The sequence below is a fragment of the Lepidothrix coronata genome, unplaced genomic scaffold (genome assembly GCF_001604755.1).
Source record: "Lepidothrix coronata isolate B3197 unplaced genomic scaffold, Lepidothrix_coronata-1.0 Scaffold208, whole genome shotgun sequence".
NCBI lineage: Eukaryota > Metazoa > Chordata > Aves > Passeriformes > Pipridae > Lepidothrix > Lepidothrix coronata.
The window spans coordinates 941,889-969,001 of record NW_016690388.1 but is presented as its reverse complement, the minus strand read 5'-3'; the positions used below and the strand labels follow the sequence as shown (position 1 = coordinate 969,001).

The following is a 27,113-nucleotide window of genomic DNA, read 5'->3' as shown; positions in this document are numbered from 1 at the left end:
ATGGTGAACTTAGGTGTTGAATTAGATCACATTTACTATATCACTTTTCACTAAGAGGAACAGAGCTATTGCTTTAAAACAGCTCTTCTATTCTGCTGCTGGGGTCAGATGTGAGAGGGACTGCAGGAAGGCATGAAACAAATGCCTGTCAAGTGCAGACAACAGAAAATTCCTTGTTTCCTTGCAGAAATAGATTGAAATATAGTTAAAATATCCTTGATAAATGAGGAATTTACCTTAATCCAGGAACTGCATTATGTATGTGCACCTTTTTTCATGCAAATAAAATTTTTCTTATGAAATCTTGTTCATGTCTCCATGTCCACCCAGAATCCTCTTGGCTTGCTCAAAACTTGCTTAGGAGGCATATCTTTCCAAGCTGGGCAAAAATGCTTTCCTTTTTTGTACAAAGAAGGTTTTAGAAAAGGGAAATCTTAGAAATAATGTTGATCATGTGTTTTATGAGATACTTGTGTATGTGGAATAAAAACCAGGTAGTGGATAGTGCATAATATAGAAATAAAATCTTTGCTCACCAAAAACAGTGGAACTTTGAAACAAATGCTTGATAACCTAACAGGAAAACAGCCTCTGATTTCTGCACCATGCATGGGGTTCTGGATGTGACTGATTTAGGGTGCTCTGTAACACTAAGAACTTGACCATTCTTACAGACATGGAAAGGCCAAAATCTTTCACAATAATAGTTTCCTTGTTTGAAGTCAAACCTCTCACAATTTATTTTTATAAAGAAATTAATAAGGAACAACTCATGCAAACATAGATTTTTAGAAAAACAGTTCTAGAACATGTGATGAGAAATCAGAGAATTGTCATAGAATGGTTTGTGTTGGAAGGGAAGATCATCCAGTTCCAGTCCATCTGCCATGGGCAGGGACACCTTCCACTATCCCAGGTTGCTCAGAGCCCCATCCAGCCTGGCCTTGAACACTTCCAGGGATGGGGCAGCCACAGTTTCTCTGGGCAACCTGTGCCAGGGCCTCACCACCCTCACAACAAAGAATCTAATATCTAATCTGAATATCTCCTTTCTTGGTTTAAAACCTTTCCCCCTTGTCCTATTGCTGTCTGCCATATAAAAAGTGTTTTTACAAGCCCCCTTTAGGTACTGGAAAGCCACAATGAGATCAGCCTGGAGCCTCCTCTTCTCCAGACTGACCAACACCAACTCTCTCAGCCTGTCCTCACAGGAGAGGTGCTCCAGCCCTCAGAGTGTCTTTGAGATCTTCTAGTGCAGTTTTTTTTTTTTTTCCCATGCATAACTTCTGCTTCTGCTGAGGAACTGTTTCATACCAGGGCGTCTGGTTTAATATTTTCATCCTCACTTGAGTTTATATCCATAGGGAGTCTTGAAATCGATCTTCACCTGTACTTTTGTCAACCATTGTGTATGTACTCCCCTGCAGCAGAGTCATTTATTAGGATGACAAGACACGTATGAGCACTCTGGCATCTTTAATGTTCCTGTAAGCTTTAAAAAAGGCACTTAAGTGAGTGGCAGGTCATAGAGACCGAGCCATATAGAAGGAAAATAAAATTTTGGGGTAACTGAATTTTTTCTATATGCATTTTGAGCTTTCTCTTCAAATAACAGCTATTCACTGCAATGTATGCTTCACAAAATGAACCAAATAGCTGTTTCATAATGCTTTTTATTAGGGAGGAAAAAAATTACAGAAATTTGAAAGTTTTTAGACCTTGAACATCAGCCTCCTGGGACAACTCCAGCAGATGGAATATATTATTTGCTGTCAGCTATTGTAGGTTGTATACACAACTCATTATTGTTAAATTTGTCAAAGTCACAAGACTCTCACAGTGATAAATCTCTGCTGGGCTAAAAATAAATTTCCCTGTTTATCACTGTGCTTTTCTGTTTGCATTTTGGAGTTTCTTGTATGCTGGTGCATGTGCAGTATAAAGCAAAACTTCACAGGAGTAACTTTCTACCAGGAAGGAGGAGAGAACTGTAATTTTCTCTGACCCCCTTAACTTTGTAAGCCCTCTCATATAAAGTGTGTAATACTGTTAATGTTGATTTATTCTGTCTGTAATGCTAGTTTAGATGCTGACATTCCAGCATTCATCTATCTAGTAATACACTGGTTGTTCCTAGAAACTGATTGCATTTCCCCTTGGGAAAAAGGGCTGCTTTCCCTTAATGGTGTAGATGGATTACAATCTGCAGTACATACAAAGAAGCAAACATTTTAAATGAAGTGACAAGCTGAGGGAAAGGTGAGGAAAAACATATGGCTAAAATTAACAGAATAAAGCAAACACCAAAGTTTTTGAGGGTCTGCATGACTTGTCAGTAAGTCAGAAAAGCATAAATATAGAGATATGCTCCAAATCAGCAGTAGAAGGTATCCAGATACCATGCTTCTGAAAAACATCATGCTCTTAGGAAGGTGAGTTTAGCAGATGCTGGTGGCTTTGCAGTGAGAATTTGTGTTCAGCATACAGCTGTTCAGCTTCTGCATTTGTCAGTCAGCTCAGTACTCGTACTAATGGTACTTTCCTGTAAGAGTTGTGGAAACACCTCTTTGCCTTTACCAGAACGTTTTCAGTCTTTACTGTTTCAGCCCTGGCTGTTCTGAGTGAGAACATTCAGAGAATTCTGTGGTTTATCTTGCATGGCCAAAGTGGATGGTAGGACTGGGTGTGGGGGATGGTGTGAGGGAAGATGGAGGAAGAGAACAGCTGCCTCTGCCAAAATCACTCTTGCTTCTGATTAAATCTGGCAGCTTTTGAGGTTTAAAAATTTATTTTTGTTCTGCACTTATTCAGCTCCCCGTTGTGCTTGATTTAAGACCAGAGTTTGGATCACTGGTCACACCAGACTCGAACAGGGACTTTGTACCAGATGTTCCCAAAGACCATGGGAGTGCATAGTGAGAGAAGATATTTGCAGCTCCCTCAAACTTTTTCTAGACACTATATCAGCACAGCAGTGAGAAAAAAATAACCATGAGTTGCAAAAGAGGGCATACCCCAGATGTTTTGCTGCCAAAATGAATATTTCAGATAACTGTTAAAACATTAAAAATGTAGAAAATTACAGAAGCAAATAAATTATATATGAGTCAACGTGTTGAGTAATAATAATAAAAGAGGCAGCTTTTTAAAATGAGATTAAATTGTCCTCATAAATTGTAAAGATTTTGGTCAGCTGTTTCATGGAACTGATGTGGCCCTGGTAGTTTTTGCTCTTGGATCCAGAATATACAATCTTGCTGTGTAAGGCTCTGGGCAAGAGAAAGAAGGAAGACAATCCAAGACCCTGTCATTGGGGTGTCAAGGGAGAGTTCTACTCTTGGTGATCAAGTCAAGAAATAGGTTTCTCTTTTGTTATGTTTGAGCAACCGGCAGGTTCTTCTCACAATACAGGACCCTGTGTGCTTTTCCTGGCATCTGTAGTGGAAGAACCTATTACTGAGCTACGTCCTCTGTAGCCTTGGTCCAGAAGGTTGGACAGTACCATGAAACAATTGACTTAGCCAGCCTTGGGAAAAGCAGAGAAATGAAACAGGGTTATTGGACTTCAAGAATGGAAAGTCAAAGATAATAGCTAAGGTATGGTAGAAAGCAAGATTAAGAAGTGTTATACTCAGAGTTGTCTATACATATATGAGTATGCACATGGTATAAAAATAGAATTAGAATTTAGTGCTAGAATAACTGAAATCTTGGTCTAATCACTATTAGTCCAGATCTAATTGTTACAAAAAAGAATCAAATGCAATATTTTTTTTCCGTAATTAAAAAGTTGCAATAATAGTAAAAATACAATTAAACCCATAAAATCTACTTTTTAATTTCTGTCCACTTTCCTGGTATTTATGCTCCTCCAGTTCCTAAAGTATCGCTGCAGGCAGAGCAGGGGAAGTGGTACAATGAGTTGTTGAAATCTTGTGTCCTTAACAGGGAGGAATATGAAGTTTGTGGTGACAGTTTCTTCTTTCTCTCCTGGGATCCACTTGGGGTCACTTAAAAATGTTTCCTAACACGTTTTTACATATTTTTTCATTGCTGTGCAGCTCCAAGTCTTAGCTGAATTTACTATATATGTTCTCTTTTATGTGTGTGAAATAGTATTTCTTTGTTCTCTGTTACCCTTAAAACCGGTTTTGTCCTGCTCCAGGACTGCATTTTTGTTTTAACTGACCATTAGTGAATTGTTTAGAACTGTGGGGTCTCCAGTGCCAAGCCTGAGCCCCATCTCTTATCTCATGCCTGTACTCGTACACTGCATCCTGTGTTTCCACTTCTCAAGGCCTCTGATATTCTACCCAGCGTGTATTTCTGTAAACTGTGTCATTATTTAGTTGTAAATGTCTCATCCTACTAAAATAACTGCTGGAGATAGGGAAGTATGGTTGTGCAACACAAAGATAAACAAAAGTAAAACAAGCTAGATACAGACACCTGCTCAATTAGAAAATTGCTGTCACAGTTAAATCACTTAATGTCAGTCCAGGGAAGGTCTGGACAGAGCAGGCTGGAGAAGCCTTGCACACTGAGGTCTTGCACACTGAGTACAAACCTTAGCCTCTGTTACTAGCAGTGCTAAGACAACACAGAATAATGCAGGAGATGTAAGAGCTCCATAGTGAGTTCACATAAATATCCCAAGCTACGACTTTTGCAAAACATAGGAAAGATGAGAACAATCTGGATAAATTGTGAGCTTTTTCTTAATGGCCTAAACTTGAGATGAGAATCTGTGCAGAGTGGAAGTTTGACCCAATTACTAACAATAAAGTGTGAAGACAGCAATGACAGGGAACAGTTAATACTTTTTTTGTTTTCACTTGAAAGTAACACTGAATTTGCTAAAACTGGCACTACAAGTTGTAACTTGCTATTATTTGGCTAATGATTTGGTGAGGAGCAAATCAAGTTAGAAGAGAAGAGAAAGGACTGGACAAGATACACTGAAGTCAGGTTGGTTTAAATTATCTGGGCTTGGAAATTAAGCAGCTGAGGAGTAAGGGAGAGATCAGCAAGAACCTGAGAGCCACTAACACCAGTGATCGGAGGCTGGGGAGATGCAGGGGTCTGTGAAAAGGCACACAGCATGTGCTTTGAAATGAAGGGAAGGAGGAATTTTCTTGACAACTAAGGGTACAATCACCATCTCCCAGGAGCAGTTGTGAGATGTTTTCAGTGTTAGAGCTGGACTCTGAATTTGAAGGGTGGGTCCTGAGATAAGATGGCAAGCACCTAGCCCAGTGCTGGTGGTGCAGATGACAGGCTGCTCATGGAAGGGAAAGGCCAGCAGCAGTTTTCTGTCCTGGCACTGTCGTGCAAAAGCAATTCCTGGATGTCTTCCATTTTTGAAAAATAATTGCTAAAAAATTGTTGAAATCTTTGAAAAATAATATTGATTTACATATACAATGATTTTCAAATAAAAACCTATAGTTAATATGTTATATGAGGCATTTTACATTTACATCTGAAGAAATTTAAAATACAAAATGTCTGTCCAACTAGAACCATTTACAGTTGCTTTGCATTGCATAGTAAGTCAAAGGAGATGATACATGTAATCTCAATCTCAATATAAGATACCTAAATCTAAGGAGATTGATGTGTAATTAGATGTAAGTGTTAACATTTAAGTCTAAATAGATATCTAGTCTAAATAGATTTTCTATACAATAAGTGTTAATACATAATCTAAATACAAGTGTAAGCAGACACAGGCTAAATAGATACAGAAGTGTAAACATAAAAGTGTGATACGAGATAAGGCTGAATAGATAAGCTATACAATTATAAAATCAAATATGTGTAAATATGTCTATGTCTAAATAGATCTAAGTGAAAATAGGTAAGGCATGTGAAATGTATCTATTCCCTATGCAATTAAGTAGCTGTATAAGTGTAGATGTCTCTGCTAGAGAAGGGTGTTAAAACCCTGTTTTGTAGAAAGGACCACCCGCATATCTTTTTTGTGTCCCTCCCTCATCTCTCCTGCAATGTTTCCCCTTCCCTTTACTCCAGGTGCAGAGGTGGGGGCTGTGGGCAGGGGGATGTGCTGTGCTGCTCTGGCCTGGGGCAGCCCCAGGTGGGGCCAGTGAGGATGATGATGGGGCAGGTCTTGCTGTGGGCAGAGGCTTTAGCTTTCAGGGGCTGCCTGGTGTCCCTGCTGGAGGGAGCTGGTGGAGGGGAACTGGCTGAGTTGGTCTATCAAGGACCAGTGCTGAGATTATCTGATAAGAGTTTGGGGGAGCATCTTGTGCATGCTTGAATATGGAGTTTAGCACGGCCCAAGAAGGATGCCAAGGGATGAGCCATGTGCCAAAGGGCAACACAGGAGAGGGGAGCAGAGCGAGCGCTGGAGGAGGTGAGTGTGGAATGTCAGAGGGAAGATGCAACTGGTGGTTGTATGAGGAGCTTATAGAGTGTTTCTTTAATTAATATGAGCATGCAGCACAGTAAGTGAAGTAGGATATAAGCACTGGAGGTATTCTGGCATGGTGAGCCATGGGATGAAGTTGCTTTCCTTGACAACTAAGGGTACAATCACCCTCTGTCAGGAGCAGCTGTGAGGTGTTTTCAGTTTTGGATCTGGGCTCTGAATTTCAAGAGTGGCTCCTGAGAAAGGATGACAGTACCTTTCCTTGTGAAGGAAAGCACTTAACCCCTGTGTTGGATGTACAGATGATAAGCTGCCTGGGAGAAGTAAAGTCCATCAACAGCTTTCTGTTCTGTCACCTTTTATGTGGGAGCAATCCCTGAAGGTATTTAGTTTTGGAATGTGGCTCCAAGAGAAAGAGGAATTTAAAAAGAAAAAAACAAATCCACAAAAAAAAAAAAAAAAAAAAAAAAAAAAAAAAAAAAAAAAAAAAAAAAAAAAAAAAAAAAAAAAGAAAAAGAGAGAGAAAAGAGAAACAACCAAAAAAAACCCAATAAAAAACCCCCCAAACCCAAAAATAATTAAAAAACCCCCCCACACAAACAAACCAGTCAGTAAAAAGGAAATAAGTAACAGGGAGCATGAATTGGTCAAGAGTAATTGTGCCAGATTGGGCTTTTTTTTTTTTTTCTGTGACAATGTGCATTTCAAACAGGAGAGAAGCAGAAGACAATTTCCATACTGATTTGAGTCACCCTTTCCTGTATCATCTTTGTATGTGCATTAACAACAGTATCTGGATTACAGCCTAGAAAGCTAGCTTAGGCTACTGTAAAACAGATGAAACTTGTTGGAATGTGATACTTAACAAAATATTTACCAGCGGTTCACTGTTGAAATGACAAATACATTTATTTCAAGAGGTTTTTGGTGCTTGGTGCTATCAAATAAGCCTATCAGTGGGCCAGATCATGGATTAGAGTGGAATTTTTATTCAGTATGCAGTTGGTATTGACCTAGAAGTGGCTGAGAGCCCTTTGGAAGATAGCCTGTGGATGTTTGTGCAATTGGCTCCTGCCTTGCGTTCCCCTGCTAATCCTGTGTCACTATTTCCCTGCAGTGATCTGTCTCCACAATTTTGATATCAAGCAGCTGCTTGACTTGATCTCTGTTCTATTAACCAGCTGTTTATGGTACGTGATGCCACAGTGTGGAAGACATAACTCACCACTTAGCCCTGAGGGATGTGTTGGGCTCAAATCAGCCCTTGTAGGCAGAGCCAGCACAGCATTGCACTGCAGCACCTGCCCTGCTTGAGGTTCCATGATCCAAATCATTTTGGAGAAGCAAAAGACTAGGAAAGAAAAAGTAGGAGAGTAGGGGAAAAAAAAATAAATTTAGATTTAAAGTTTCCCTTTTTATGGAGAGCTTGAACCCTGGTTAAGACCATGATTTTCTAATTAGTCAAGTATCTTTGATATTAAAAATTGTCAAGCAGATTGTGCAGTAGGGAATGGGGAACTAATACATAAATGAAGGTTGTCTCGGGAAACAGTCTATGAAACTTTTAAAACGAGAGATAAGAATGTGCTACACAATTTGGATTTTTCTTATTACTGCAGAATTTCATCTCTTGTTAAAGGTTTCAGAGTCTCACACAGTCTCACTCCAGTGTGCCTAGGATATGGAATATGTGGTCTAACGTGCTAAAGACCAAACTTCAAACACCAGTAATTTAATTTCAAAATGCAAGGCACGTCTCCATGCGATCCAGTGTGTGAAGGACCAGGAATCACGGGAAAATCTCGGAAGTGGAAAAAGATGTACAGTGATTGAAAGGACTTTATGATACAGACTTTACAGTTATTATGTATATACACATTGTATGCTTCCCCAGAATTTATATTTCCCGGGCATGTCCCGGCCTGTTGCCTCCCTGCTCCTCTGTTTCTCTGCCGATTGGCTGGAGAAGTTGCAGAGAGGGGACAGCCTCCATTCGCCCCTTCTCTCCCCGGTTCCTCCCTCTTTTGCCCGTGTCCCTATCCTGGTTTGTCCCCCCGCTTGTCTGTCTCATGCTCCGCCCTATGTTCTGGCCCTTTCCCCTCCCGAGCTGATAAAAGACCGGGTGCAGGCGTGAATAAAGCATTGTACCTGCATCCCACCCTCGTGTCCCTGGCCCGTGCAATGCCACAGTCCCTTCCCCTTTTCCGACCGCGGCCCCAGTGCATGAGAAAAGGGAAATGGGAGGCAGGGGGACCCCAACCAGCATTTAGGACAGTGGTGACGTGCATATTGCATTACTGTAGACAGAGAGGTTTTCCATTGCAGCTCCCTGGTGACTGTAGGGAAGTGAAGGCATTTTGAGCCAACGTGGTGTCTTCTCACTGAAGGTGAGAAGCAGGTACTTCATCTCATAGATTGGAATAAGGCCAGCTTTTTGTATTCCCTCCCTTTTTGCATGTATACTGGTTTCTCAAAGCCAAAAATTGTCTGCTTTTTCCTTTTCCATGAGAGAAGCAGGGGCAGCTAAAGAAACTGTTAAAGTGAGAACGTAAGACAATGACAGAGCTCCAGCGTGTGGTACTGGGCTGTTAGACTGTGATGGAAACCCTGTTTTGGTGTTGAGGCTGTGTGTCAAAGGCTCATCTCCTGCTGAGGAGGGAGGGCTGCATGAGTCAGTGTTCCTGGATTCCATGCTGAGCTCTGTTACTGATTCCCTGTGTGACCTTGGGCAGACAATTAACTCACTGTGCTTCGGTTGCATCATCTCTTAAATGAATAAAAGTCTCGTCTCTGTCACAGAGATATTGTGAGTCTTAATTGTTTATGAAGTGTTTTTAGGCTGACACAGCATTACAGAAGTGAAGAATGCTATTAGTCAATGCAGTATTAAACATAGGCCTGCACATTTGTTTATCGTTAGCGTAAACAAGGAGGAGTGGTAATCAGGAATGTCAGCTTTTGCAAGAGGAGAAGCTGATTTTTGTAGAAAATGTACTGAATGCTCAGTGGGGAAAAGATGATGTGATTTAATCTAGAATGTAAAGCTACTTCTTAGCCACAAAAATTTGTTTTTTCTGATGAAAATGACAAAACATTATTCTTGGAGATCAGGGCATCATGTTAAAAAAATTATGACTTTTTAACTGGTTTTACTTCAATGTTGGAGTAGTAAATATACTTTTACTACTCCTTAAAATACACTTCATTTTGAATAAGTGAATTAATGTCTTGAAAAGTATGTATTTTACTTACTTAACTTGTATGTCAGCTGGGAAAGCTGAAAAGATTCCATAATTAGAAGCAAAATAAACACTGACCCTTTGGGGGGATGGGTGATGTCTATATATATGCATCACTGGCCATTAGTTAAAAAATGAAGAAGACTGGGTATACCCGTTTTTGTTTGTTTGTTTTGCTCCCTTTTTAACTAGCCAGGTGTTAGCCTCTCTGTAAACAATTCTACTTTGCTTGATATATCTCTTTATGTAGCATGCTGTTTGCAGTCTTATAGAAAATGCTTGGAAAATAATTTTGATATATAGGTATATATGCTGTTCTTCCCAGATTTCCCCAACCACAAATCCATGGGAATATTTGCCTTGGAAAGCATTTGGAAATTCTGTGCTTTGGAAATTCTTCCTTGCACCACTCAAAGTAAATGCTGTGATGGAAAATCTGACCTGTCAGTTTGCCTAAGAATAAATGCACAAGGGACTTTAACATCTTTATTGCAGTTTAATCCTGTCAGGTGTGAAAAAAGTCTGTATGTCTGAGTATAAATAGAACGAGAGAAGTCTAACAAAATCTTGTTTCAACCTTTATACATGGTAAAAACTTTTCTGCCCTTTGTGAAATGGAGTGATGGGGCATAAAGGTGATGCCAGTGTTGCACTGAGCCATGATCTGGTTTAGTGACACTTTAACATTTTCTTGTTTTATTTCTACTTACTTCAATAGAAAGCAGTATATACAGTGATTTACACCACTGGGGTAAAGAAGATTTTTATTATTATTATTATTATTATTATTATTTTTAAGCTGCTTCCTTCTAATTGTTATCTGCATTAAGATCTGACAGATGAGGTGAAAAGAATTAGTTGCTCTGAAGACTGTCCACAGTCTCTGTTAGTTATGAAAACCTAGGAAAATGGATGCTGCACCAAGAGTCTGCCAGTTAGAGTTAGTCAGAACTCTTGAGAGTGTTTTTCATGACTATGGCAAAAAAGAAAAGCAGCTGCTTGTCATTTACTTAACCTTGCTTGGGCTGAATTTAATCAGTAGAAAACATCTGGAACTGATTCCCTTTCAATTTTGGAGCGTCCAGTAATCTGCTGTGTACATACAACTGGTGCACCTTTAGCATCAGAATACTTGGCTAAGTTATATTATGCAATATTGTTATCTTTTGGAAAGAAAAGAGGAAGCAACAGTAATTTCCTAATGAGCAAATATTTGCAATGTTCTGTATAGGTTGCGTTGTTCATTGATTTTGTGCAGCTGTTGTATGAAATATATTGATCAGAGTTAATAAATTTCTAAGTGAGTGGGACTGTTTATTTGTATTAATTAAAATTGGGCCAAATTGTGAACTGTTCAGCATTGCTTGACTACAACTGAGGGAGCCATTTGACCTTGTTACTTTTTGATAGGAAGCAATGTCGAATTATGAATATGTTGAATTACTGAGGATGTTAAAAGCTTCTGCCTATTATCTGTGTGGTTCTCCTTAAATGTCTTAGGTTTTCCTGCAGAATTAGGGTGTTGTTGGACTTTTGTAGTTAGCTATTGATATCTGCTTTTCATCTGACTTTACTGCTAAATAATAAAGGAATTGCTGACTTGGATAGTAATACTAGATAAAATGGAAACCACTTAAAAAGCCACTCAATGGGAGATATATGGAAAAATAACATGGGTTTAAGCAATGTTTTGTGTAGACAATGCATTCCTTCTTTACAGGGGAAGTTGGCAAAACTGGAATACATAGTATTTTTTTCAATATAAATCCTGCTTACTTGCAGGAGAGCATTTATATTTTTTATAGAACCTCTCTGGAAACCACGAGTGAGTAATTGTATCTCTGGGAAAAGCTTTTTCTTCTTAGTGTTCTCCTCAAGGGAAGTTTACAATGAATATCCCAGGTGACTTGGCAATAATTTCTATGGGAATTCCTCTGGGGTAAGGCCCATAGAGAGTTGGGGGAAGTTGATGAATTACTGTGAACATCCCTTCCTCTCTGCTTTGCCCCCTTTATTAGGGAGTTCTCTTGCTTTCTCTTCCATGCTAATGTGGATGAGACACCTCTGTGGCACCCTCCTGTCTTGTATTATGAAAAAATACAGATGTAATTAGTTCTACCCAGTGCAGCAGAAAAGTATCCAGCTTAGAAATATAAAGCAATTCTGATGGCTTTTAAAGTAATGTATGATTTTAATAATGTATTATTTTTGTCTTAAGCATCTGTAGTAGGGGTAATCCACCATCAAGGAAATAAAACCTCCTGGGCTTCCTCTCTTTCATTCTTGCTGTGGTCTGGCATGGACTTAATGTCCCCTGTAAAAGGAGAAGATTTTTTCACCTTTGAGTAAGGTGAATTATGGAAAGAGCATCTGTAATACAATTCAGATGACTAATTCCTGGAATTCTGGCTTGCACACAACTTGGTCCTGAAGCTGCCTCATGAGTGTGTACTGTGACCATGTTCTGACCTTCTGATCTATTTGTGTTCCTTTAACTGTTATACTATGCTGAGTTGTCAGAACTTGATTCCAGTTGTAAAAAAAAAATCGTAAGCAGCATAATGCCAGTATTTGTTGCTAGTGGCTTTTTCATTCTGTTTTTAATGGGGTGAATCAGACCATGGCAATGGGATACTCTAGACCTGGTTGTACTAACCCAATTAAGATCCATTTCAGGTCAGGTTGACCTGAATCTTTCCTAGATTAGTTTGTGCTGAGTGAGCTGTCACGGAGCATGTTTGTGCCGGCAGCCCCAGAAACCAACCCACAAGTTTCTCTTGCTGTTTATTTGAAGGGCTCAGATTGGCTGCTGTTTCTATAATCTTGTGAAAGAGCAGATTTTGGTGCACTAGATTTTGGTGTACCATCTTAAGATTTATGGGGATTAATTTAAAAAGCCTGATGAGCAGAAAGTGTATGCAAAAATACACATAAGTTTGCCTGACCATGATAAAATATTGGAGTTAAATAGGATTTTTTTTTTCTTTTCCCCTGAAGAAATGGTATCTCTGGAAGTTCTGTGGTTGCACTCTTTCTAGTAAGGTAAAACCACATTCATAATACAGTAGGTCTATCGTATGAGCAATGTCAGTTTTAGCTGCTACAGATCTACTTGGATAAGATAGTGATAGCTTTTATGGGGAGTTACTTTGCCTGGTAAAGACCCTCAATCTAAAGTATTTGCTATCTTCTGCTTAAGCCTCCTTAAAGGGGTAAGGATGTTCTTTGCTAGATAAACAAATGCATTAGTATATGCCAAACTTGGATGTGGACTGGCTGGAGTGGAAGGAGTCTGGAGGGAAATGCTTCTTGGACCCTTCTTACAATTGGAGAGCACTGCAATTTAAGTTGGAGTTTGTAAAGTCTGTTGGTAGTAATTTCTTAAAAAAAAAATAATTTGAATGAGTTTGCTTACTATTTTCAAGCCTTTAATTTAATATAAGGCTTATTAAGGAGATTTTTGATGCTCTCTTCTTCTATCCCTTTCATCTTCATATCTCCTCTCTCCAGCATTGAAAGGTCTTTACTGTGTTCCTATTGCATAGAGTGCAGTCACACATCTACAATTTTCTCTCCCTCCCTTCATTTAGATGCTGCTGTGACTGGGCCAGGCAGTTCTTCTCTATGTGAGACAGAACTGTCAGAGACTTTTCCAGTGTTTATCTTGTTAGCTTTTCTGCCAACCATCTGAAGAAACTGTGCTGCAGGGAGATAGGATGTCTTAGCTTTGCACATCCTCCCTTGTGTAGTGCAGGTGTGTCCTATCTCAAATGCTGAAATGTGGCTTTTTTTCCACGAGACTTCTCCAAAGTAATCAATGTCTTAGCCACAAAAAAGGAAGGGATTGTTTTAGAATGGCTCTCTTCAGTAGTCTCGTCTAAGAAGTTGCTTTTACAACTGAACTACTACTCCAGGGTAAATAATACTGCTGAATTTTGTCTCTGTGGTGCCAGCCTTCATTTAACCCGTTGAACTGCAAGTGACTGTGTGGTGCTGACTGCCCATCTGTAGGGATCTGAGCGGAACACAAGACTGCCAAAGTTTCAGCTTTGTCATGTTAGATGAGTGATGATTAAATCTGAGCATAAGAGGAGCAGATCCTTGTCAAAGAGGTGCTTCTTTTCCACCTTAGCAGACCTTATCATTATAATAAGCTTTGCAAAGTCAGAAACGATCACTATTTTGAACCAAGTGTTCTATTCACTTGGAACTTCAACCTAATTTAAACCTGTATCTCAGATGGGAAAAGGGCCATATCCAAATCTGGATAAGAGAACACTAAAGAGTTTATAACTTGAAAGTCAGCTCATATAAGGTATAAGTTTGGGGGAGATTTGGGGGGAACTCAAATAGAAAAACATAGTCAGTGCTCAGAACAAGCAACTGCAACAACGTGACCATCAATGAGGGGAGGGGAGGTGGGAGAAAAGGTGTTAATTTCTCCCTACTTATCTGAAACCAAATTTCCAAAACCTTTGTGTAGAACACTCGATATTCTTTATGCTGCCAAGAGTCCAAATGGCAGTGAAAATCTTGGGTCTTAATGCCTTAGGATTGTAACAGGAGTCTTTACATTATCCTCCCCAAAGTAGTAATTTACCTCTTGGCCTATGCCTTCACTATTCCCAGAGTCTGTAATACCTTCCTCTAAAAGTTTATTGGAATAAAATTAATTTTATTTATACCTTACCTTTCAGGGTTGTGACATGCTGCTTCATTAGTGTTGCATTTTTTTCCCCCTGTAGCAATATTAACAGTATTTGAGGCCACTGCATGAATTTTCCATTCACTGAACAAGTGCACATTCAGATCTGTACTAAAATCAGTGTAAACAAATTTTGGTGTTTTCTCAGCACCATGTGAACAAATTTACTGTATCAGAAAACCCATCAAGCATTCTTGGATACCACCTCAGTCTTGGAAAGTCCCACAGCTGCAGACCATAGGAAGTTCTCTGTGAAGCTAGCACTGTATATTTGTTCTGTCCTTGAGCATCTGCTCTTCACCTCAGCTGGAGGCAAGGCAGTGCATAATACAGTTCTTTGTCCTGGTCTGTTGTTATCTGATATTAGGCCAATCCAGATGGTTTTTTTTTTCTCTTCCAGTAGTTGTACATACCATCCTGGGATGGTTTGTGCTTGCATATGTTCTGCATTTGAACAACCATGGAATCCTGCTACCTCCTAAATACACTTACATATATATATATATATATATATAGTGAATCATCCATTTTGTCCAGACTTAACAGATGAAGCAAAATGGTTATTTCAAACCATTGCTGAATGAACACTTGAAGTCTTAAATATTCTTCATGTAGCCTGTATTTGCCAAAGGCAAAGGTAGAGGGAGGATTATCCGTTCTATTTTAACCTAGTCTGTGAATAAAATAGAAATTTTTGGGGGACAAAAATTTTTACCTTCAAAACAGCCTCCCTGTGGCAAGGACCTGTGGCCATGCTCAGAATACAGACTGGGGTGTGCTCGTGGCTCTCTGTACTGGATACAGGTGTAGCAATACCATAGATTCCCCACAGGTCCTTCTTGGCCCTTTGGCAACAGCAAAGAGTTGTGAAATCTACTGTGAGGAAAATCAAGCTGAAGTGAGCAGGGAGAACCCTTCAAGGCAGGGATGAAGTTGTCAAGTATTTGACACACTTTCAAAAGGAAATGGTATTCTGTGGCTGTCGAAGACTGTCTTACAAATCAGTTTTTCTGATTGAAAATGTCTGCCAGGGCAGAAATGCATTTTCCCCACAGAAGTTCAGTCTTGAGGGATTTCTTATTTCAGCTGAGTTAGTTTACTAGTTGTTAGTTTACTCTAAAAAAGCAAGTTAACAATTTTCAATGATGTTTTACAAGGAAAAAAATCCAAATGATCTAATCAAGTTATTCCACAGAAACTTTGTTCCATGGAGATGCATTTTATGGGGACAGTGGGTCAGTCAAACTGAGAATTGCAGGGTCTGCTTAAGAGTGAACTTTTTCACCCTCTTGCATGCAGGTCCTTTGGTGGAGGGAAAGATGAGACGTGTGGTGGAGCTGTTTGTCTTGGGACATCTCTGTGGTTCTCACTGTCAAAGCACAATCATGGCCTGTTGCCAGAGGAGAATCAAGGTCACCTTAAGCTTTGAGAGCTACAAGACACATTCAAATGTGTTTCCCTAATGTCATCAGAAAAGAAAGACTTTATGCCTCTGACTGAGGGTGTCTGTCAGCTTAGGGTTGTAAATATCATTGTTCCCTTGTCATGTGAACTTTTTGGTTACTGTTGGGAGTGTAGAAGCTCTAAGTATTCTGGGCCTTCTCGTAATTCGAGTTTCAAAAAATTGGATTCAAGCCTTGTTTTAATTGTAGCAGCAAAAGCTTAACTTCTTTAGAATATTTTAAATGTTTTCTTAATTATAAATATTTTCTAATGAAAGTTTTGAATAAGCAATATGAGAAAGGATAATAATGAGTGCATATACTGATTGAACTCACAAGTACATGGTTGAAAACCCCGTGTATTTAATTTTAAATAAGATGTGATCAGTTGGTTTGAAGCATTTTTGGGAAGATAACTTATTATGAAGGGATTTTGTACTTATTAGATGTTTTAGTTTGAATTTTATGATCTGAATATCTGTCAGTCAAAATTTTTATAATATTGGGTATACATAACAGTGGCTACTTTGAATTCCTTTTTTAACAGTTGTAACTTACTCTTACTGAAATTAATGCCCTACCTAAAATATCTTCACATTCAACATTTAAGAAATAAGTATTCAGAGCAAATTTATTTGAATTAAGGAACAATCCCATAAAATGTTGTCTTTTCACCTGGAATATATGAAATAACAGCTGGAGTTTTCATTAGGACTAGTTCTGATTTAGTGCTGTCAACAGCTACAGATTTTTTTGCTGAATTTGTTTTGAGTTTTGGGACAAACGGGGCAATTATTTCCTCTAGTATTAAGATTTACTTTAATTTACAGGGTTTTTTTCTAGTTAGTATGGAACAGGCAGGTTGTATGTATTGAATTCATGATTAACTGCTTGTCAATGGGAAATTTTTCTACAAGGATTCAGTTGTATGATACAAAGAACTGCATTAGACCACCAAATAATTGTGGCATATTTCACTGCAATTACAGTAATTGAGTTTTGTGTTCTTGTGAGTCAAAACATTGACAACAATTCAGAAGATGTTTCTATTTATACTGTCACTGCAATTTGTATGCTTTGACCATTAACAGTCATGAAAAATAAAAATGTTTTCAGACTGGTTTATTTTCTATAATAGCCACACTAAAACTGTACTTCCTTGTTAAAATAAACACTTTTACTATAATGGCAGTTCTGAATCCCATAATGGAACGTAACTCTATATATTTATATTACATGATACATTCCCTATGTGTAATTCTAAGAGTGTGTATGTGTTAAGAGCTCTCCCTGTGGAGCTAACAAGCTGCCAAATTACATTTCACTGACTATTAATTGTTTCAGTTTAAGGTCAAGTTCTTCTTGTCCTTTAAAAAAAAAAAAAGGCAGTAGAGAGGGATCAATTTCAAAGCTGTTTTTGTCTTATTTTTCTTGTCTGTTCTTACTGTTGTTTTGTTCTTCACAATAACTGAATGAACAGTCAAGTATGGCTGGCCTTAACGAGTTAAATACATTAGTATTGGTGGCTTGACTTCAGTCTTGGAGAGCTGATCTCTGAACATATTCACAAGGTGTAGATGGTATCTCCAACTTGAAAGTATGTTAAAAATAGCTGTGGGTGCAAGGATTGTGTCAGATAAACAACAAAAAAAAAAGAGCAAGTTTTTAGTTAAAGGGGGGGAAAAATAGCTATCAAGGTTGAAATGAGTCAAAATAGTTTGCTGTAGAATTTTGGGAAATGTTGCTTTCTTGACATCATTTGAATACAACTTGTTAGGTGCTTTCCCAGAGGTGTCCTGTTCACATTCCTCCTGGACCAGTTAAGGCAGCATTTGGTGCCTAAGGTGTACATGAAAAGGAGCTCCCTGCTGACTAGAGATGTCAGCAACTTATTCTGTGCTGCTTCAGCCAACAAGTGTTAATGGCAAATGAAAGCTGCTGAGGCAGAATTGGAGCTACTCTGCAGAAAGCTGCGCCTGCACATTTACCCAGTTATTGAAATGTTTAATGCAAGACTATGTAGTATTAAACTAGTAAACCTGCAAAGAAAGAGAAATGGAAGAGGAAGGATATTCAGGGATTTCTTGTTCATCATGAAGTTGTTGGCAATGTAAACATGTTAAAATATGTTCCAAACCAGATTTTTGCTAGGAGATGTTTGAAGAGGTAAGGTACCTGGTCTCCTTGCTTGAAGGATAAACTTGAGGGCTGGAAAGTCTAGGTAAGATAGGTAGGTAGGTACTTTTCCTACTGTATTTTTCCTGCTGTCATAATATTCCTACTGCTGCCTTGAGGCAAAATTTAATTGCTGAACTATATCTACTGTGCAATTCACTCTGTGGATTTCTCTGAATTATTCTCTTCACCAAACAACTAGGAAAATGTGTTTTACAACTCTTTGTCAGACCTTACCCCTTAATACTCTCCGTATCAACCACATAGATTAGAGTAAGTTTGGAAGTTTACTTTTTCGTGTATGTTAAGAAGAAACAGCTTTCATGAGAGAAAAGGCATTTCTTTTGTCAGGAGCAGGGCCCAAGAGAGAGGAAATGTTAAAACAAAGATGCTAATTGTTCACTTCTATATCCACACAGAAAACTGGGTTACCATTCTCAGTTACCTGAGATACAGGTGTATAGTTCCCTGCATTTTAAGAGAGGGGATCCTAGGGAATCCTAGAAATGCCTCTAGGATTCAGTTATAAACTGCCTCTTTCTCTGTTGTCCTGGTCTTTGGTCCCTTCCAACCCAAACCATGATTCTATAGTGCATGTTGGACAATAATATGAACATCTACTATGTGACAAGGTGTATGGTCCACCTGCCTGGATGCTTCCCCCTCTGCCTTTCATAGGAGAAAGGATATGGCATTTCAGGAGTAAGTAGAACTCTGCCAGCCACATATCTTTTTCCATGCATATGTGTAACATGCCCTTAAAGCCTCTACCTCTTACAACAGAACTTTTGCCCTCCATCCTATTCAACCAAACAGAGTAGAAAATCCAAAATGGTTTGGATTGGAAGGGACCTGCCATGGGCAGGGACACCTTCCACTGTCCCAGGTTGCTCAGAGCCCCATCCAGCCTGGCCTTGGACACTTCCAGGGATGGGGCAGCCACAGCTTCTCTGGGCAACCTGTGCCAGGGCCTCACCACCCTCACAGTAAACAATTTCTTTCTATTATCTAATCTAAACCTGCCTTCTTACAGTTTAAACCATTGACCCTTGTTCTGTCACTATGTGCCTGCATAAAAAGTCTCTCTTCCTCCCTTTTTATAAGGCCCTTTAGGTACTGGAAGGCCACAGGGAGGTCTCCCTGGAGCCTTCTCTTCTTCAGGCTGAACAGCCCCAGCTCTTTCAGCCTGCCTTTGCTCCAGCCCTCTCTTCATCTTTATGGCCCTGTGACTAAATGATTATAGCACGACTACAGCTTGCTCAAGCTAGCTGCATTTAGCACTGTTTAAAAAAAAATAAATCACATCTGACTTTTTCTTGGAACAAATTTTAGCTTGGTACTTTGACAAGGAACTGAAAAATGCTTCCTCTGGCTTTTTATTGTGAGTCATTCCCATGAGGAAAACTGAAAAACAATCCTGGGGATAATGCAGCCAGAAATACAAAAGTTAAATACCTAGATTAGTAGCTTTTCTTTGCCATTTAGTTCCATGTTTTTATTAATGCTTTTATCACAGCACAGTCAATCACAGCAGAGTCAATAGACATTCTAAAATAATAAATTTGCTCAGATTAAATTGGCAAGGAAAATCTGTGCTTACTGGTTTTGAAAGAGAGTGAACTGTGCCCATTGGAGAACACAGCTTGCTATCTGAACAGATAGTGAGTGACACTAGCACTGCAGGCTTCTCTACTGTGCTCCATTAATCTCCAATTCTCTTCTGACAGGTCCTATCTGTGCATGAGGAGATACTTGCAGCTCTTTGTGCAATTGGTCCCTGACCACTTTCTGAATCTGTCAACAAATCTGCTTGTCAGTTAATGCCAAACACTGCACAGATTCAGCAGTATGGACACTTGCTCACTCTACAAGTAATTTTGTACAAAATATTCAGCTATATGCTTTAGGCTGATACACTTCATTTAAAGAAGTGCTGAATGTACTTATTGTAAAGTAGAGATATAAGTTATGATGCTGTAGAAAATGTTGGTTTTGTGGATTTGTTTTTTTGTTTTGGTACTTTTGGTTTTGGTCAATGTGTTACATCCTTCTTGTTTGGTAGGTCTGAAAAGGATGTTCAGGCAATTGGGTAGATGTCAGCATCCTCATATACATTCTAAAGTATGTTTCCTTGTTTTCTCTCTGCATGTTTTCCAGTACTACATGCCTTTGTGATTTTGAATGATGTGTTGGTATTCATGTACATCTTTGTGCTGTCCCATTAGACATGTAATGAGTGATTGAGTTCCATGGGGTGTAAGTCAGTATGTAATTTGGCCTGCAGGCTTATCTAAACAAAAGAATGTACAACAAATAAAGTCAGCATTAGTGCATTTTGAGTGCTGATTGTTTCAAATCAGATACACAGGAAACCAGATGTTGAAGTTTATCTAAAACACTTGCAGCTGAACATGTAGCTAAGTACAGCAGTTATAGTGCACAGCACTTTTTGCATATAGTTAGCAACATGTTTGCAGCAAATACAAATTTATTCTTATTCCTCAATTCACTTTTTCAGGTGCTCTTTTATTTCTGTTCTGCTACCAAACCACTGCTTAGTTCATTCCGGTCTGATTCTGCAGGTCTTCTGGGAACAAAATCAAATTCAGGAGAATATACAAGAATTGCAGTATCAGCAACATCTCTAATGACAATACATTTAGCTGCCTAAAATTAGGTAGAGAAAGTGGCTTGGCTTTTTTAACTATATTGGGCACTTGTAGCTCTAAGAGTTGTATATGGGACAATCTGAGTATCTGGCATTTGCAGATGATTTACAAATGAGTATATAGTAAGGATTTAAAACCCAGCTTCAGATGCTCAGATTTGTAGCAGTTCTACAGAAACCTAAAATAAAAATATCCTTGCCTTATTTAGAGTAGTACACTCCTATCACTACTGTAGCTCCACAACAGAAATGGAGCAAAGCTTTCATAACTTTGTAAAGAAGTGATTCAGTCTATGCTAATGATATGTTTTGCCATATTCTTCAACATGACTCCTCAGGTGAGCTTGAAGGCCATTTGCCTGCTGAGATGTATAATAATAAAAGCCAGGTGAAGAGGTTTTTAAAATCGGGCTGGTGGTCAGGTGCCTGACACTTACGGGCCCCTTGGGCTTCTTAAGCTGTTAAGTTTCCTTTTTTTTTCTGAGAAAAGTAAGGATTTGGAAATGTTTGGGGCCTAGACTGAGAGCAGTTTGCCTCTCTACAGCTTTAAAAATACTGTGAGTATTTTTTAGTGAGGTGATCTGAGTTCCTGCCACAAGAAAGCCAATGAGACATAATGCTGTGACCTCGCAGGTAGTTCCTCCTTTTGGATAAAGGAAGCATAATCATCCCAAGGATTTTCTGTTGAGGTGCAGCCTTACATATGAAATCAAATCACATGTTTACTTCACATATATTTGTTACATTGAGTAGTGCAGCCTGGCATTGTGAAAGAGATTGTTTTGACAGCTTCTGATCTGAAAGTGATGAAAAGACTGAAGGGAAACAGTGGCATTTGTTTTTGGTTTCTTAAACTTGGATGTTTTACCTTGGTTGGTTACAAACAAAACCCCAAGATAAACAGAGAAGGCCTCCCCCATCCCCCATTTCATCTAGCAGGGTTATATCCTCACCAGCATTCTCTATACATGAATTTTTCTACTGCTGTGGACACAGGTTTAGTTTATTCATCTGCTGTGTGAGCTCTCCCCTGACATCAGGTACTTTGTGTTGTTTTCATGAGATTTATTACTTAACAATTTGAGAAGTAGATATTCTTGTGACAGGAACTGTTTTATGTAAAACCGTCTCAAATTTACTGTCCTTTTCTATACGTGTGCCTGTGTTTTCCGGGTTTAATTTGCAGATATCTCCTTTTGTTCAAATTTTTTGGTGTTTGTACTCCTGGGAGGAGCAACTGCAGGTACTCTTCTATATAATGTAAGCAGCCACTGCAATACTCTGCAGACTTTTATAAAGTAGACTATGTCGGAATGGTACAAGTCACCTTTCAATTTGCTGAATTGGGTGTTCTTTCTTGTGAAGATGAAAAAAACTTGTAATAAAAAGAGTAGGTTGGAATTATTTGCAGGAGAAGAGACCTGCTTTTTCTGGTTTTCACCTTCTTTATCTGAGAAGAGACTAGTGCAAAATCTTCTGTGTTGTTTTGTCCTGCTTTTAGTAGGCACTGCCTGTTTGAGAATGACCATGGCAATGAGAACCATGTGCAGTCATGTTTTCTGTTGCAGTTGTATACTGGGAACTCTTTTTCCCCATATTGCAAAGACAGGAGTTAGTGTAATATAGATAAGGAATCTGAGGTTAGATAAGGCCAAACATCATTACTAAAACATCTCTGGGTTATGTTTTGATGTGTTTATTATAAGATTTTACCATTTTAGAAACTGACACTGAAATTAGAGGTATATGAAACTTAGCTTTCTTTTGACTGTTTCATTTGATTAGTTGAGCTGCTTCAGGGATTACTTGGGTCATGGCATTCACTAGTTTTTGTACTGTGGTAGACACCGTTCTGTATTTCCAACTTGCTGCTTCCAACTGTTCATGCTCAGAAAATATTATATATTTTATAATGAAATAAGTAGAGCTTCTTCATATTGTGAGTAGTAACACGTGGAAAGAAGGGTGGCTCCTCTTCTCTTGCCTCTTCACATTTCCTTGTCTCTCCTGATTACTGTTCTGCAGCACAAACATTAGGCATTAATTCCCATAAAGTCAGTTTGGAAAAAAAAAGCTTATTAAAATAAATATAGAGAGGGAAGATATAGTTGTTCTGGCTTGAACTGCAGCTGTTACAAACTTACCATATGTAGTAGCTGGACCTTACGACTTTCCAGAAATAAAATTCAAAGCATCGCTGCCATGCGTTGAATGTATTTTAATGCTCCGTATTTCCTCAAAGCATTATCATGAATGATTATTATGAATCACTTTATTGCTCAGGAGCTTATGGGTTCTTGACATTAGGAAAAAAAATGTTCCTTTTAGTGTGATTTGGGAATTTTGATTTATGACTGTACATTGCTGTCTAAATGATTTTTGGAAGGTCACTCAGGGAAAGTGAGTTAACTTCGAAAACCAAGTTGGTTCTAGAAAGAGTGTTTCAGATAAGAAAACTACTCACAACTAAAACAGTCACTTTCAGGACAGAAGATATTTAGAAAAGGGAACATATTACATGCATTTACCATTAATGTTAATTTATGGACCAGAACCATTATTAATGAGTTAATATCTTAAAACAGAAACACATAGAATTAACCAGTGATAAAAACATGAAGGGATTCAGCATTAAATAACTTTTATTAGGGTTACAAGGATAAAACAGGTATTCTCTTGTGGTGGTTTAATACTTCACAAAAGACAAGCCTGAACTTACTCTGAATTGAGTCAAGTGGCTCTGAGAGCAGTAGGGAATCTTATAATATCACCATCCAAATATTATGAGCTGTGATTTCTACTTTAACTTGACGTTTAAGAGCAGCACTTCTGTGAGTAGCTCTTCTTTCTCTTAATACTTACGTAAGCTGGAGACAGGTTTTTGAGAGAAATCTAATCTGTAAGCAAAATGGCAAAAATTGTTCTGTCCACAGACCTGGCCATGGAAGTGTGGGAGGGGAGAGAGGAAGCAGTGAGGCAATCTTTGAGACATGACCCAGGTACTATTTTGTGGACTTAAATACACAATCAACTGATAAAATGAACTATGGAGTATGTGTTACAGAACTCCTGTTCGTATAAAGTATATAACCCCACAACTGTCTTTCCCCAAATGCTTGTAGGAATGAATTGTATGTGTACTACTTGTGGGATGAGACCATCACAGATAATCACAGCAAGGTCTTCACCAAAGAGAAAACTTGAATGCTTTTGCCTTATATAAAGACAGAATAGAACTTTCCCTGCTTGTGTGGGTAACCAAGCCCTGGTTGAGGTTGTTAATGATATTCCACATCTCTCAGAAGGTCCCTGGTCAGAAAAGCAGGTTCCAGGTGCACCCTACGGAAACAGCAGAGCTGCTCAGCACAGCACACGGGAATCAGGAGGAAGTGAAGGTTTCAGAACTCGTTGCATTTGTCCCCCCTTTCTCACAACTACCATGGTGTGGAGCAAGAGCCATTGTGAACACTTCTCAGAAAAGGAATTAGCAAGCCAAATGTAAACAATCAGGGTTTTCTGGTTTTTAAGGGCCCATGTATGCAGATTGCAAACAGCAGTGTGATGAGTCAGAGAGAAGCTTGATAAGGCAATATGGACCAAACCTTTAAAATGACAAAACTAAAATAAAATCCTACTACTTATCATGACAAATGCATTGCAGTAATTTTAATATCTCTCCTGTGCTATAAAGAAGGCAAATTGCCATGACTTTAATAGGTCCTTCTCCTACCCTTTCAGCAATTAATTGTGTAGTAGGAATTGATAGCAACACAGAGTTTTCCTTTTAATTTGATGTGCCTTATATAGGCACAGTAGCTTAACTCTGCCTCAGCTGACTCTCAAATTCTGCAAGCTTTCTGTGAGGTAAACCTTAGTGTAGTTGAAGCCAAAACTCCCCCAGTTTAATTTTGCAGATGTGATCATGTGCCATGTTACTTCTTTAGAGACTGGTGCTTCCCAAAGCAATACGTCAGATATTGGATCTATATATTTCAAGACTTTGTCTGAAAATAAGACTACACTTCTTACAGGAAAAGTGTCTTATCAGAACAGGGGCAGAACTGGCAGGTCTCACAAAATAAAGCTCCCCTAGAACAGACAAAGTGTTTCAGTCATGCTGGAAAAGCACAGAAGTTCATGTTCCCAGTGCCAGGAAGTTTTGGTAAACACATAGTTTATTTGTGATTAAATGCAGCAGATGTAAATAAAATAGCCTTGTAACTTTATGTCCTTTAGCAGTGTTCAGTTATGCTATTTGATAATTCCACTCCACAGACTTAATTTTCACTGCTTGCCACTTACATTATGTCTCTTCCAATAGTAAGCTCTGATGTTGTATAGTTTTTAGTATTTAGCTTGAATGCAGTCCAGCCAAAGTGTTGTTCTGGAAGTAACTTAAGACTTAAAAGATTTTGTTTTCTAGGAGGAAAACTTTTTTATTTCTGCCATATGGGTTGTTTTCTTCTTCTTTCCCATCACAGCCTATGCAAGTGACACTACTTTTTTGACACTTACTTTTAGTGATTCCTCCAACACACAAACATTTCTTTCCCCCCTTGAATTTATATGTGCCATCCTATCCATTTTCCGAGATACTCTGCCAGCTCGTAACTGTATCTGCCAAGCTTTCAAGGATTAAAATTTATAGGTAACTTCCTTAGAAAGTGTGAGTAATCATGAATAAAATTGCTATTTTAGATCACACCAACTTAAGCTAGATATCCGTAATAGCCTTTGAATGAAGTAAATACAGGAAAAGACGTTGAAGATACCTTAAAGCAGAAATGGCTTTTGAATATTGATGCAGCTGAACTCAGAAAGGTGGGTATGTGTTTACTGCACATTTATGGTGAAGTCAGCCCTTGAGGGAAATGAGTTTTGAGGCTAGAGCTTTATAAAACATCAGGTTTTATCAGTTACAGGGCTGGCTGCACTTGTCTGACTTTTGCAGTTTCTGAGCAAACTCCATTAATTGGCCATCATATGTTTTCCAAACCTGTAATGAAACTTGTACCCTTGCTATGCTTGGAACATAAGCTGGGCTGCACCACAGCTTTGTATCCATCATGGTTATTCTGTGGAGCCAACTGCATTCAAACACCTGAGGCTCTTCCCTGGTTCCTAGGAGAATTTTTGAATGCCCTCAAATATAGTGACCAAACAGCACTTAAGTTTCAAGTATTCTGTTTATATGATCATAGCAATAACATTTTAAAGAATGGTTCTAGGGAAATTAAAGCATATGTATCAAATGGTAGTGAGGAAATGAAAGGCTGATTGTTTCTGTTGTTATGCCCACGTTGATATTTGTGGATATAGCGAATTTGTGTTCACAGGGAGACAGCCCTCAAGAAGACAAGCCTTTCCTGTAAGAGGTTCCTCTGTGTTTGAACTGTATATATGCACATATGTATTTTTGTATGGCATACATTGTAAGCATTGACTTTACTGATTCTGATGAAAAAGAAACATATGTCTCATATTAGAGCCATTTCTTTAATCTGCTGCACAGTATCTCAAGCCATGGGAAGAGCTTGTGTATGTTGTCTCCCTAATGTACTATGATTTCTTTGAATTCTTTGTGCAGTGAAAGGACGTTTAGAAGGGAACACCCAAGACATGTCACGGGCCAACAGTTTCACTGATGACATTGACCTTGTATCGGAAGAGTCTCCCCTGCCAGCTGTATCCGATGTGGCACAGTAAGTGGAACAAGAGCTCTTTAATTGATAATATAAATGCTCATGAATAGGGAGGGAGACTTGTCGCTACATAAAAGTATTATTCTTTGGCTGGCTGCACTTGAAGTGATTACGAGCTTGATCTTATTTAACTAAACGTGAACATTTCTACAAAATGCAAGTTTAGCCTCAAGGTTAACAGAAGTATTCAAGACACTTGGAAAAATCAGCACCGTGCACACAGCTCTGTGTCTTTATTGTTTTACATTTTAAGGTAGCTGATAGAGTTCCTGAGATTGAGCTTTGCAGGTAGTTTTATACTTTGTAGAATTCTGCATCAGTTTAAGCTCTAAAGCACTTCTAATATGAATTGATTGGAAACATAAATTAAGTCATCATTTGTAGATACAACCTGAAAATAGAAAGGCTACATTATGTGTAATATTTTTATAAAGCAGGTGCACTTTTAAGGAAACAAAGTTTCACAAATATGAAAGTAAAATTATTGAGGCGATGCTGCAGGTCTCTAAATTATCCAGGACAGAAAATGCCCATTATCAGGTAGTTCACTGCAGTGTCTGAATTGTTACTTTTATTTAATTTAGCAAATATGTATTTCTTGAAATAAATATGATAGTATCTTCATGCAGGACACCTCCATATTGTGTTTTGGCAGGATTTTGAGTGACCTTCACTCTTTTGCTCTGTAATGTACATGTCCAGTTTTGGGGATGAGGATTCTAGAGTAAATTTCAAATGTAAAGCAGAACATTAAAACATAGAGCAAGGCCTGGATGTACCAGAGCATCCAG

At 38.7% G+C, this 27,113-nt stretch overlaps 1 protein-coding gene across 1 annotated transcript in view; it reads left to right on the top strand.

Moving 5' to 3' along the window:
- Positions 1-27,113, top strand: part of LOC108506150 (potassium voltage-gated channel subfamily KQT member 1-like) — a 474,960-nt gene that overhangs the window by 60,403 nt on the left and 387,444 nt on the right. The window contains exon 11 of the mRNA XM_017832838.1: positions 26,208-26,322. Within this exon, the coding sequence (XP_017688327.1) occupies positions 26,208-26,322 (115 nt within the window). The remainder of the gene's footprint in view (positions 1-26,207; positions 26,323-27,113) is intronic.